Source organism: Onychomys torridus, chromosome 5, assembly GCF_903995425.1.
Source record: "Onychomys torridus chromosome 5, mOncTor1.1, whole genome shotgun sequence".
In the NCBI taxonomy this organism is placed as follows: Eukaryota; Metazoa; Chordata; class Mammalia; order Rodentia; family Cricetidae; genus Onychomys; species Onychomys torridus.
Window position 1 is genome coordinate 80067431 of NC_050447.1, and position 13269 is coordinate 80080699.

The window sequence follows — 13269 nt, forward strand, 5'->3', positions numbered from 1 at the left end:
TGAAATGCTAAATGTTTTTATTTTTCAAGGTCCAAAATGCATATTTATACGAAACGAGTACACAGTGATAGGCCTGATATCATAGAATACAGACCAAGGACGGAGTGTCAAACTTTAATGGTTTGTTTATAAGGAGAACTGTGACACTGGAGGAGAAAAGTTTCTCTGCTACAGTGAATAATTCAGTTATTTTTTAACATTGCCTACATGTTCGGTGAAAACATTTTCTCTTCACAGTCCTCTTCACAAAGCATGGGTTTATTTTTATGTCCTCTGTGGATTTTTTTCCCTTTTTCTTCTTCTGTTTCTGAACTGCCACAATGATCCATTCACTTGTTGGCGATGTAGATGATCTTGTGCTTCTCGATGACACTGATGTCGTGTTCCAGCTGCTTCATTTCTTCTTCCAGCTTCTGCTTGCGAATCTTCTTCGGTATGGAGTCGATGAAGACCGAGAGGGACTGGAACTCTTTGTGCACCTCTTCCCAGTTCTTCTTCAGCCCCTGCAAAAGGTAAAGAACCTTGAAATAACATGGACGCTGTGAAAGGAAAGGATGAAACCGTACCAGTGACCAGAGGGAGTAGGTGAAAAGAGCTGCTGAAAGCAGCTTTAGAAATGGCAACACGTTGGTTGGTCCAGGACTTGGCCGCAGTACCAGAACATGCTGCACAGAGGCCAAGCCCTGCCCTCTGCTGTCTGCTCCGTCCCTGCTGGGAGGATTTACTTGCATCCAGGTCAGTGTGGCTGTAACTTGTTTTTAGCATCTCATAGGTAAATGCAGAGTTATGAGCACAGTGGAACCAAGCTTATAGCAAATGTTTTGGTAAAAATCAACAATCTGAAAATTGATAGCCCCAAGTAAAAGTTGGTTTTGGAAATGTTTTTCATAAATTAGAAAAGTTTTACTTTCTAATGCATGTTTATATACTTGTGTGCACATGTGTATTTGAGTGTGCATGGCCATGTGTGTACAAGTGAGTGAAGCTGGAAACTGTCCCATGTGTCAACTTCAGGACCAAACCCCTAACCTCCCACCCCCCCCCCCCCCCCCACCCTATACCTTTTTTCAGGGAGGGTCTCTCACTGGCCTAGAGCTCAGCATGTGGACTTAGGCTAGTCTGCAGCAAGTCCCTGTCTACTTGTTTCTTCCTTCTAAAGCTGGTTCACAGCACATGTCATCATGGCCGGCCACCTCACCCCCACCCACTCATTTCGCCTTCCCTGCCTGGCATTTTCTGTTTTATCCTTATTCTTCAACACAGAAGTCACACCAGAAGCCTGGATGTCTGACTGGCATATCATATTTTATTTGACAAAATGTTATTGTAAGAAAAAAATTCAATTTTACAATGACCTTTTATATGTCTTCTCAATATATTACAAAGAGTAAGTCATCTTCCATATAGTCTGGGGTTCCATACTTCCTGTTAATGTATTCTAGACATGGTTGGAATATCATTAAATGTAGAACACATGCTAATTCAATAACATAGTTCATGTTTTATGGGCTCTAAAATCAACAAATTCAAAATTAAGGATCTCTTAGGAGCTATAAATGCTGTTTCCATCTTTGCCTAGTTACATTTCTCATCACAGTGCACCAGGGGCTCCACTGACAACATGGGCTTAAAATACTAATTGAATTCATTCAGTGAAGTTTTATAAACTAGCACTTTCTATTCATTGTGAGATCATAGATCATTTATTCACACACATGACAAGAAGATACCAGGAGCTTGTAAATCATCCAGCCTAGCTGAATTGGTAAACTCCAGGTTCAGTGAGAGACCTTTTCTCAAAAAATGTGGTAGACAGTGAAAGAAGTTACCCACATTGACCTCTGATCTCCACACATATATGTGCATGAGCACACAAGTATACACACACACACACACACACACACACACACACGTGCACACTCATCGACACAAAGAAAAAGTGGACTCCACCTTAAAGACAGAAAGAAAGAGCTTTGTAAATCCACAAAGCAAGTAAAATAGTGCCCCCAAAGAGCAGAGGAAATAATAGTTGCCACAAGAATAAGGAGAAAGCCAAGTTGGGCCATGCAGGGTAAGAGGAAGCAGATGCCATTTCTGAAAGGTGAGCCATGCAGGAGACAGGCAGTCCCACCATCAGGACAAACCCAAATCTGCATTCACAAGCTGCAATTCCAGCTTTGGATTTTGGTGAGACAGTGAGAAATCCCATAGTGTCACTCTGGGTGACTCAGGGCAGCCAACCAGCAGCATCTTGAGCAATAACCTATTAAAAATCATGCTTCCTTGAGGCCTGAGAATAGGCCTGGGTGCTTCAGTTTGGCCAGCCATAGCCCCAGGGTGTGGGAAGGCTTGGGAGGCGGAAGTGGAGAACTGCAGTCTGGATGCTGACAAGTCCAGGCTGTAGGCGACAGGAAGCTGGGCAAGGAAGTACATGGGGAAGGATAATCTGACCCTGGGGACCAGGAACAGATCCCATCAACACAGAATAGCCCTGCAGTCAGATGGCTTTTAGTGTGAACAACCTCTGAACCATGATTACAGACCTTCACTGCTGTACAGCCCCAGAAACCCAACATTCCACGCGTGGTCTGTCTACCTGACAGCTGCATCCCTCCAACATGAGGGTGAGGACTCAAGAGTTCTTGCTAATATAAAGACATTTTCTGCTTGACCAGAGCTCATTACTGTTGTTGCTTCTCACACTCCCAAGGCATTTAGTAAGTAGCCCACATTTGAGAGCCATCTTTAGCTAGAATGTTAGCCACCCCACAGATGTAATCCAGGAGGTATCTGAAGGGTGAGAGAACAGCCCAGCCCATAAGCTGAAAAGCTACCTGTGGCCAACAGAGATTCCTGATAAGAAAAGGAAAGCTACCAAAGTGAAGATAGACCTGGTGAACATCCGTAGTTTTTCAGTATAGATTCGGCAACAGTATAAAGCTGGGGAAGGATTGGAGTCCACTAGTTGAACTGACCTTGCCTCCACCTCTGAACATATAAGTCATTTTCCAATTTTCAAGGGCCTTGAATAGCCAAAAACAATCCTTATCAGAAAGAGCTATGCTAGAGGAATCTCAATCCCTGACCTCAGATTATATTACAGAGTCATAGTAACAAAAATAGCCTGGTACTGGCATAACACTAGATATGCACACTGACAGACTAGAATAGAGGACCCAGAAATCAACCCAGAGATAGAACCACCTCATTCTTGAGTAAGGTATCAAAAACATACATTGAAAAAGAGACAGTCTCTTCAAATTATCGTACTGAGAAAATGGAATTCCCATGTATAGAGGAATGAAGCTGCTCACACCATGCTACAACCAATTCAAAATGGTCCAAAGAGATCTTAGTGTCAGTCCAGAAGCTTTGACGGCTGGAGACAAATGCAGATGAAATACTGGAAATCATCAGCATAGGCAAGGACTTTCTGTAAAGCGTTGCAGTAGCACAGGAAATGACCCCCAAATTGACAAATGGTATTACATGAAATTCAAGGGTTTCTTTGGGGTCTGGAGAGAGGGCTCAGAGGTTAGAAGCACTGGCTGCTCTTCTAGAAGACCACGGTTTGATTTCCAGTTCCCACATGGCATCTTATAACCGGCTGTAACTCCAGTTCCAGGGGATCCAACACCTTGCCTGGACACGGCAGGCACCAGACATGTATGAGGTGCACACACATACATGCAGGCAAAACGCTCATACTTGTAAGATAAAATTAAAATGCACAAAAAGCTTCTTCATGGCAAAGGAAACAATCATCAGAGTGAAGAGATTGTCTTCAGAATGGAAAACAGTAACAACCACAAATCAATCAGTGTATTGACTAAGAGACTGAACAAATAGTTCTCAAAAGAAGAAACACAAAAGATGGCCAATAAATACCTGAAAAATGTTCAATAACCTTAGCCATGAAGGAAATTCAAATTAAAACCTCTTTGAGATCTCATTTTACCCCTGTTGGCATGGCTGCCATCAAAAACATAAATGACAACAAACCGTTGTGAGGCCGTGGGGCGAGGAATCCTTACAAACTGCTGTAGACTATGAACTAGGTATGGCCACTCCCACACTACAGGGGTTTCTCCAAAATTAGAAAAGCCACATGACCCAGCTACATCACTCCTGGTTAGGTACCAGCAGGAGTCATAGCCAACATACTCCAGAGATCCTTGCATTTCCGTGTTTACTTATGTGGTATTCACAATAGCTAGGAAAGGGAACAAGCCCGGATTGTTCAACAGACCAATGGGTAAGGAAAATGGGTGAAGGTGCACAACATGTCTTGAGAGGAAAGAAGGAGGTCTTAAGTAAGGCACTAGAAGAGAGGATAATGGAACCATGTGACATGAAAGCAACGGGAAGACTATGTGAAGAAAGGGACAGAGCAGGTCAAGGGACATGGGAGAGGCCAATGGGAGGGGAGCAAACTAGAAGAGAGACTAAAGCCACATATGTATGAAATGCATACTGAACCCCAGCACTATGTACGCTAACTTTAAAAATGGATAACTGGCCAGGCGGTGGTGGTGCTCGCCTTTAATCCCAGCACTAAGGAGGCAGAGGCAGGAGGACCTCTGTGAGTTTGAGGCCAGCCTGGTCTACAGAGTGAGTTCTAGGACATGCTCCAAAGCTACACAGAGAATCCTTGTCTTGAAACAAAACAAAACAGAATTGGTGACTGTCTCAATTAGAGTTTCTATTGCTGTGAAGAGATACCATGACCACAGCAATTTTATAAAGGAAAACATTTTATTAGTGGAGGTGGTGGTTCATGGTTGCAGAGGTTCAGTCCATTACCCCATGGTGGAGAGGATAATGGTATGCAGACAGACATGGTACCTGAGAAGGAGCTGCTACGTGTTGATATGCAGGCAACAGGAAGTAGACTGAGACACTGGGCAGTATTTTGAGAGTAGGAGACCTCAAAGCCCGCCCCCACAGTGACACACACTTCCTCCAATAAGCCCACACCTACTTCAAAAAGGCCACACCTCTTAATAATGCCATGCCCTATGAGATTATGGGGGCCAATTACATAACAAAAAGGTGAGGAAATAGAAAGGGAAAGATCAGTAGCAGAGAGAGGAGACCTGAGAAGGCAATGCAGGGGTGAATATGATCTAAGCATATTAAGTGCCTGCACGAAAAAAATGTCACAGTGATACCCACTAATTTGTGTAAGAAATTCCCACTAAGCAAAATAAGTGAATCAAAGAGGGTTGGAAGTATCTTATAACAAGGATATACTAGGTAGAAACCTTTGGGGGATAGCAGAGTTTCAGTGATTCAATTCTGTATTTAGGTAAGGCAATGAAAAGATAGGTTATACTCCAGAAGGTACATTGGTTGGGGAAATGGGACAGGTGATTTGGGCCCTTGTTGAATCAGATTAAACCAAAGATCTCGGGTGGCAAAAGATAGAGGTTTAATTCTCTCAAGAAGGAGACGGGTCAGTGCAACTTTTAATAGCACATAAAATGTATCCTAAGAGAAATTCTCAGAGGGACTCTGCTTTCCCCAGTCCTTCATTATGAACCCTGAACATGTTTCCACAGTGCACCACAGGGGTGCCTACCACAGAGAGAAAATGTATACATTTAAACACTTTCAAATATCAAAGGGTTTTCAAACGAGTTGGGGAATATTTTCTTATTACTTGTGGTTCCAGAAGCACATTTTTCCCCCTGTGGCTTTCTTTCTGAAGGATAGTTTGCTTTTAACTTCTAGGATGTACAACAGTGTTTGGATCAAAGTCAGCAGCTAGGGATGGAAACTCAATATAATTTTGTATCATGTTGATGCAGCCTCTGTGCTGTTTTTAAACCTTTTATTTTTGTTTATCTTATCTTGTAAAATAGTCTTTTATCCATTGTAGCAATAGGAATTTCTCCTCTTTTCATTTTTCTTTCTCCTGTTTTTGTACTAAAATAATAATAATAGCTCATGAGGTAAAAATTCAAAGAGCAAGCCACGATCCATAAGAAAAGCCTTCCGATTCCTGTCTCTGGGCCCAGTGGCTCCCAAATACTCTCCACCTTCCTGCCCTGCCTGTGACAGCTGATCCTGTGGGCTCTCCTGCTTTCTGTCCTTCCCGTCCTCTGAGTTTCAAGGAGCTCTGCTCGGAGGAGGAGGAGAGGTTGGCCTCTGCCCCCTTACCTGCTGCACTGTGGACACATTTAGATTGTGTTATCAACACCGTGAGGTCTCTCTGGCTCATGAAGTTCTGAGAACATTGACAGTCCTCTGTCCCCATCCTTCACAGGCCTTCATTGCCTGTAGATGGTGCTGGAATTCCCTGCCCCTAGTCTTGGAGGTCTTAGAGCCTTGCTGGTTCCCTTCACTGGACTTCGCTTTTGTCTACAGTTCCTTTTAGAACTCCCTTCACAACCCAAGCTGAGTGTGCCTTCTGTTTCCTGGAGCCCAGACTCTCACAACTTCCCTCTTTCACCCATCTTTTCTGCGGTGGGGAAAACACCAGCCCGTGATTTGTTAGATGTGACTGTAGTCCTGACTCATGGACTTGAAAACATGTGGCCAAAGGCAAGTATAGCTAGAGTTCAAGTTCACTGGAGTAAGGACTGTGCTTATTGTGTGTGTTATGCTCTTGCCCATAAACACAGAGATGTCCACAAATTAAGGAACGGATGAGTGCATGGATGAATCCAGGAATTATATTTGCATTTACTCTGCTCATCTGTAAAATGAGGTGTTTGGAATCCTTAGAGCAGATGGTCCCTTCCAGGTGTCATGAGACTGCTGCTTTCATGAAGAATGAGCTGAAGGCATGTGGCCTCAGTGCCACAGAGCCCTGCATCTTCAAACTGGGTGGGAAGCAAGGTCCAGGCCTTGTGAGGAGGACAGCAATTGGCTTTGTAACTGGATAACTATGTGCTGGCTAGTGAGTGAGGCATTCCATGAGGGAGTCACTATTTTGTCATTGCCGCACCAAGAGAGGTTCTGGGGTGACTAGAGGAGGAAGTTTAAGTGTCTCTCCACTAAAGCCAAAAGGCACAGGAGGGAAGAGCCTTTGCCCTCTCTAAGGAAGTTCTTCCTGTTCCCATTTTCCAGCTTCACACAGTATGCAGGTATAATGACCTGGCTTTTGCAGAGGCATGTGCTTCCTGAAGCCAAGTAATAATGGAAAAATAATGGGCTAAGAGCCTTCCCTGTCCCTGCCTGCCAGTGCCCTCCCCCCACTTCAGGATTCCATCATGACCTCCTCAACAGAGAAGCCCTTGCCCTTTGGTCCCTGGTGGATGGGTGCTTCTCACTCTGCACTTTGGGGCTCCACTTAAGATCTATAACTTTTTGTGCTGACTACTACCTTGGGACACTGTTAAACTTGAGATCCACACACCCACAAATACACATTCCTGTCTATCCAGGTACATTATACAGATCATGTCTCATCAATAAGATTATAGCACTTTCTATAGCAAAATTATACCTTATACCTTTTGCGGTATCTTCATGGCTCAGGCTAATACTATGTACAAAATGGATATTTAATAATTTTTTTATTGGTGATCATGATGCCATCAATTAAATATTAGGACTCTGTGATGGCATATAACCCATTTTCAAAAGAAATTAATAAAAGAAAGAGTTTTGTTTTTTATGGTGTGTGTGTGCATTGTGTACATGAGTACGGCATGTGTGTGCTATGATGTCTGTGTGGAGGTGAGAGGACAATGTCAAGTGTTGGTTCTTGCCTTCTACCTTGTCTGAGAGAGGGTCTCCTGCATTCACCAGGCTAACTGGCCCATGAGCTTCTCTCCTATCAATCAACCCCTTCTGTGCTGGCACAGGAGCCCCGGGATTACAGACATGCATTATCAAACTCTACTTTTTATGTACTCACATTTGTTAGGCAAACTCTTTACTGCTGAACCATCTCCCCAAACATATCCTCCTGTTTTATGAGGTCACTGGATAATGTCTTGAAGAAAGCTTTCAAATAAATGTTAAAAAGAATCTTGATTTCACTTCTTTAAGGGATAGCGTGATGGCAGAGGAGTCCACGCAGGTGCCTAATGAATGCTCTATGCAAATGATAGTGCCATGGCCTGCTCACCTCTTGATGTCTCACACCCCAGACAGACCTCTTCCATTAAACTACAATGAAAATAGGGCTTACGGCCCTTTTAGTCAAAACAGAAGAAACATATATAAAATCTAACACCCATTTATTTAATACTTTGGAAAGTTGAGTCATTGGAAAGAAAAAAAAAAAGTAGATTGTTTGGGGACAGCTTCAATTATTCTAGAGCTCCATCTAGTGAAAAATAATACCTCATTTATGAGCATTTTGAAAAATAAATTTAGTGAATGAAAGTAACTGTTTTCTTACTTTTTAAAAAAAAAAAAAACAGTTTGTTGTAGGAGAAAGTGGGCTTCCTTACAACTAATACTCACAAATTAGAAATAAAATATTTTAAGAATCTCTGAACTACAGGGTTTTCTTCTTTCCCTTTTCAAAGAGTAAGCGTTACTCTATGTGCTTTCGCTAGAACCAAAGAGACACTTCAAAGCCCTGGCTTCAGTGGTGGAGCTGATGGGGGTTTGTCTAGAGAGGCTGACGGAGCTAATTCCAGAAGGCTCACCTGCAGAACCGCCTCCCGTTCTTCATCAGAAAGTCTCTTCATAGCTGCTTTCTTAAGGTTCTCCTGGATGTAACTATCATACTCCTCTTGGGCTCTCTTTACATCCTCATTTCGCTTACATATGTATTCAGGAGTGACACCATAATCCTGTGAGGGTTTTTCAGAAGAAAACTAATCAGCATCCTGTGCTCAGTCTTCTGTGTGTGAGCATAACAACTAAGGACTAGAGAGCAAGCACTTCCATTGTCTTAAATATTGAAAAAGAAAAAAGGACCCAACAAACAAAAACACTGCAAATTGACAAAATTCCTTGATTTCCTCCTTGCTCCCACCCCATCCCCCACCCCCCACCTCGTCATTTAATGTGAGATACTGGACCAGAAAGCTGGCTCAGTAGGCAAAGGTGCTTGCTACCAAGTCTGATAATCTGAATTCAATCCTCTGGACCCACATGGTGGAAGCAAAGAGGTGATTCCTACAAGTTGTCCTCTGCCTTTCATATATGTGCACACGTGTACACACACACACACACACACACACACACACACACACACACACACACACACGCACACACACACACCCTGCACACACACACACACACACACACACGCATACACACACACACATGCACACACACACACACACACACACACACACACTAAAAGAAGAGAGATCTTGCAGCAATTTGCTTTTTTCTTCTGAGTGTCACCAGTGTCTAGTCTTAAGCTCTAGACCAGTTGTTCTTAACCTGTGCATCACAGCCCTCTGTTTGAATGACCCTTTCCCAGAGATCGCCTTAGCCCATTATGCAGCATAGATACATATACTATGATTCATAACAGTAACACAATCACAGTTATGAAGTATCAATGAAAATTATTTTATGATTGGGGTTACCACAACATGAGGAACTGGATTAAAGGGTAGAAGCATTAGGAAGGTTAAGAACTATTGGTCTAGACTTTTTTTTTTTAGACAGAGTAGTCAAGGCTGGCCTTGATGTCTCTGTGTAGAGCAGACTGGCCTCCAGTTTACAGACATCCACCTGCCTCAGATTTCTGAGTGCTGAGACTAACATCACCATACTCAGCAAATTCACTTTTAAGGGTGGGCTTCTCTGGGGCTTGTGAGAAGGCTCAGTGGTTAGGAGCATGCCCTGCCTTTGCAGAGGACCTGAGTTCAGTTCCAGAACCCACTTGGGTGGCTCAGAACCACTTGTATCTCCAGCTCCAGGGGATCTGATGTCCCTTCCCTGTTGGTACCCGTGTTCACATACACATGAACATACATGCATACAGAGTTAAAAAAAATAAAATAAGTCTTTAAAAAATTAGAGTTGGTCTTTTCCCCCTGTATTTCATGTAGTTCAGCTTTTACTAGAAATCTCTCAGACATCACAGAGGTCTCCTTTTTTGTAATCTGGTTAAATAAAAGGGGACAAGTCTTTATAAACCGTAAGAACAAACACTTAACGGCACCATGCAGAACAACTTCTTAAAGCTTGGCCCAGGCCCCTAACATTGTTTTGGAAAGGCAAGCTGCATTTTCCGACTCCTGAGCTGCTTACAGGGACTGATGGGGAGGCTGTCGACTGTGGTTCCTTCAAATTAGTGAATGCATTATCACTTTCCGGAGAAACACAATTTCTCTGTGTTCAGATTTCAAAAAAGAATTTGAGAATTTTTGAGTGCTAAAAATAATAGTGAATAGGAAAGTAGGGTTTCTTTCCTCACTGAATTCTTATTCTTGTGTAGAGAGATGTGTTCAATCAACCTCAAAAGAGGAAAACATTAAAAACCTGCGTCTGGGATTGGAGAGGTGGCTCAGAAGTGAAAAGTGCTGTCCTTCTAGAGGACCTGAGTTCTGTTCCCAGCACCCACATTGCAGCTTACAACCAACCATCTGTAACTCCAGTTTCAGGGGATCCAATAACCTCTTCTGGCCTTCACAGGCACTAGGCACTCACATGGTACACAGAGAGACATGCAGGCAAAATATACATGCACATAAAAATAAATATACCTAAAAATTTAAACTATATCCATAATGAATATGTACAGGCTATTTTCCTTGTTATTATTCTTTAAACAGCATAGTGTACCAATGGTGTGCATAGTGTTTGCCCTATATTGATTGTGTTAAGAAGTCTAGAGATTTAAAAAAAAAAAAAAAGCCCGTAACAGGTTATATATGTTACACACATCCACTAAAGACACTCACATGAGAGCTCTGAGCATTTGTGGATTTTGGTACCCACAAGGGTGCCAAGCCCCTCTTGAGAAGGAAAAGTATAAAATAACATGTGTGCCGGCCCAGAAGCATATATAGGCTAAGAAGCGTAATGAAAATAGAAGTAACTGAAGCTAAAAAAACCAGGGGAGGTGTCTTCGAGGAAGTGGCAGTGAGGGGTCTCGTAGTTGTGGAAACTATTCACAACGATTCTCACAAAGTCCTCTGACTCCTGCATGTGAGTTGTGGCACATGCATACCACCCTGCTTCATCATAAAAATACTTTTTAAAAGGTTAGATTATAGCTGGGCGGTTGTGGTGCACCCCTTAAATCCCAGCACTCGGGAGGGAGGCAGAGGTAGGTGGATCTCTGTGAGTTCAAGGCCAGCCTGGTCTACAGAGTGTCTCGAAAAACAAAACAAAACAAAAAAAAATGTTTCCTAGGGGCTGGAGAGATGGCTCAGAGGTCTGACTGCTCTTCCAGAGGTCCTGAGTTTAATTCCCAGCACCCACGTGGTGGCTCACAACCATCTGTAATGAGATCTGGCACCCTCTTCTGTGTACATAATAAATAAATAAATCTTTTTTTAAAAAGTTAGATTATGTTTGGCATATTACGTTAGGAAAGGGACCAGAGTTGTACATTTTAGGGGAAAAAAATGTCTGGCAAATGAGCAAAAGCTTCAGTGATCTTAAGTGTTCCTACAAGCTAAATGGCTGGAGGCTGATGAATCCTAATGTTCTATTATAATGTCTAGTCTTTTGGCTCTTTTATTAGGTGCCAGACATCATCAGATGCTTAGTATCCTTAATGTCATTTAACGCTCACTCTACCCTATAGTCAGTTCAATATGGGATTGTCACAGATCCCAAAGTTAGCAAGTGACAAATTGGTATTTGAAATGATAGCTCACTATTAATGCCACACACCCCATGTGCTCATTCATATTTTAGTTTGTCTTCACAATCTTAAGGCACAAATAGCATATACTTCATCTAGAACAAACAAACAAACAAAATTAAAAAAGAAAAAAAGAAAGAAAAAGAAAAAAAAGTCTAATTAGCTTTTCCCCAAATTGAATTCTCTTTACCACTTGGAGCTGGCTAGTTTTCTGTTCACTTGACACAAGCAACGGTCATCTGGGAGGAGGGAATCTCAATTGAGAAAATTTGAGCCTCCATTAAATTGGCTTCTAAACAAGTCTGTGAGGGCATTTTCTTGATTAATGGTTGATGTGGGAGGGACCACTGTGGGTAGTGCCATCCTGGGTGGGAGGTCCTGGGTTGTATATGAAAGCAGACTGAGCAAACCATGGGGAGCAAGCCAGTAAGTAAGCAGCACCCCTCATAGCCTCTGCATCAGCTCCGAAGTCCAGGTCACTGCCCTGAGTTCCTGCTCTGACTTCCCTTCATGACAGGCTGTGAGCTGTAATAGTAAACAAACCCTCTCCTCCCTACATTTGGTCACAATGTCCACCATAGCAATAGAAACCAAACTGAGGTGCTACCTATGTCCTTTCCAATCATAGACTTTTTAAAAAAGACTTAACTATATAGTGAAAAATTGAATAAGTCTGAAGAGTAGCAAAAAGAAAACAAGTGTGTGCTGCTTTATGGATTGATAAACATTCACAGGTAATAGATTAATCTGCTATCTATATGTTTCTGTGATGGACACTTCAATTTGTTTTCTGTTCCGAAGGAAAATGTATTGATGTGGGCAGCATAAACAGAGACAGCAGAGAGGAGGAAGTGCGGGCAGCAGTTTCCATCTCGACCACCCAAGGAGAAGGAATGTATGCAGCAACAGATCAATAATGGGTTAGAAGTAGCTTGAAGGAGCCAGGAGTCCACTTTTCCCAAAGATGCTTCAAGAACCTTAGATGTGCCACAAGAGGAAGAAGTATCCTGAGAAGCCTCAGTAAAGTTCTCAGCCTGTGGCTGATGCCCAGAAGACAGCCGAGTTCTTCTAGAGGTGTTCTTAGCCTGCTGGATGAGAGAAGTTTCCCAGAGAATGGGTGCTGAGCTCTGAAAGCAGCCTGGAGGCTGTTTTCAATTTCTGCACTCATGGGGCGTGTGCAGGACCACTAGACTTACTTGGACTCATTCCTCACTATTAAAATACCATACACCCCTCCCCTCCTCTACCTTCCTCTTCTCTCCTCTCTCCTCCCCTCCCCTCTTTTTCTCCTCTTCCTCTTTCCCTCTGTTCCTCAAGCTCTCCTTCCTTCCTCCCTCCCTCCCTCCCTCCCTTCCTTCCTTCCTTCCTTCCTCCCTCCCTCCCTCCCTCCCTCCCTTCCTTCCTTCCTTCCTTCCTTCCTTTTATCCTTCCTCTTTTCTGGCCACAATTTACTATTATTTGTTATTAATATTTAGGACTTTGAAGCCTATTTTAGTATATGTTCACATACACACTTTTATGCTCTATAA

At 42.8% G+C, this 13269-nt stretch overlaps 1 protein-coding gene across 1 annotated transcript in view; it reads right to left on the reverse strand.

The window, feature by feature from the left end:
- Positions 1–13269, reverse strand: part of Enkur (enkurin, TRPC channel interacting protein) — a 25871-nt gene continuing 12602 nt past the window's right edge. The window contains exons 4-5 of the mRNA XM_036188133.1: positions 8610–8756; positions 1–503 (exon numbers count right to left, since the gene is read on the reverse strand). Coding sequence (XP_036044026.1) covers positions 330–503; positions 8610–8756 — 321 coding nt within the window. The 3' untranslated portion in view covers positions 1–329. The remainder of the gene's footprint in view (positions 504–8609; positions 8757–13269) is intronic.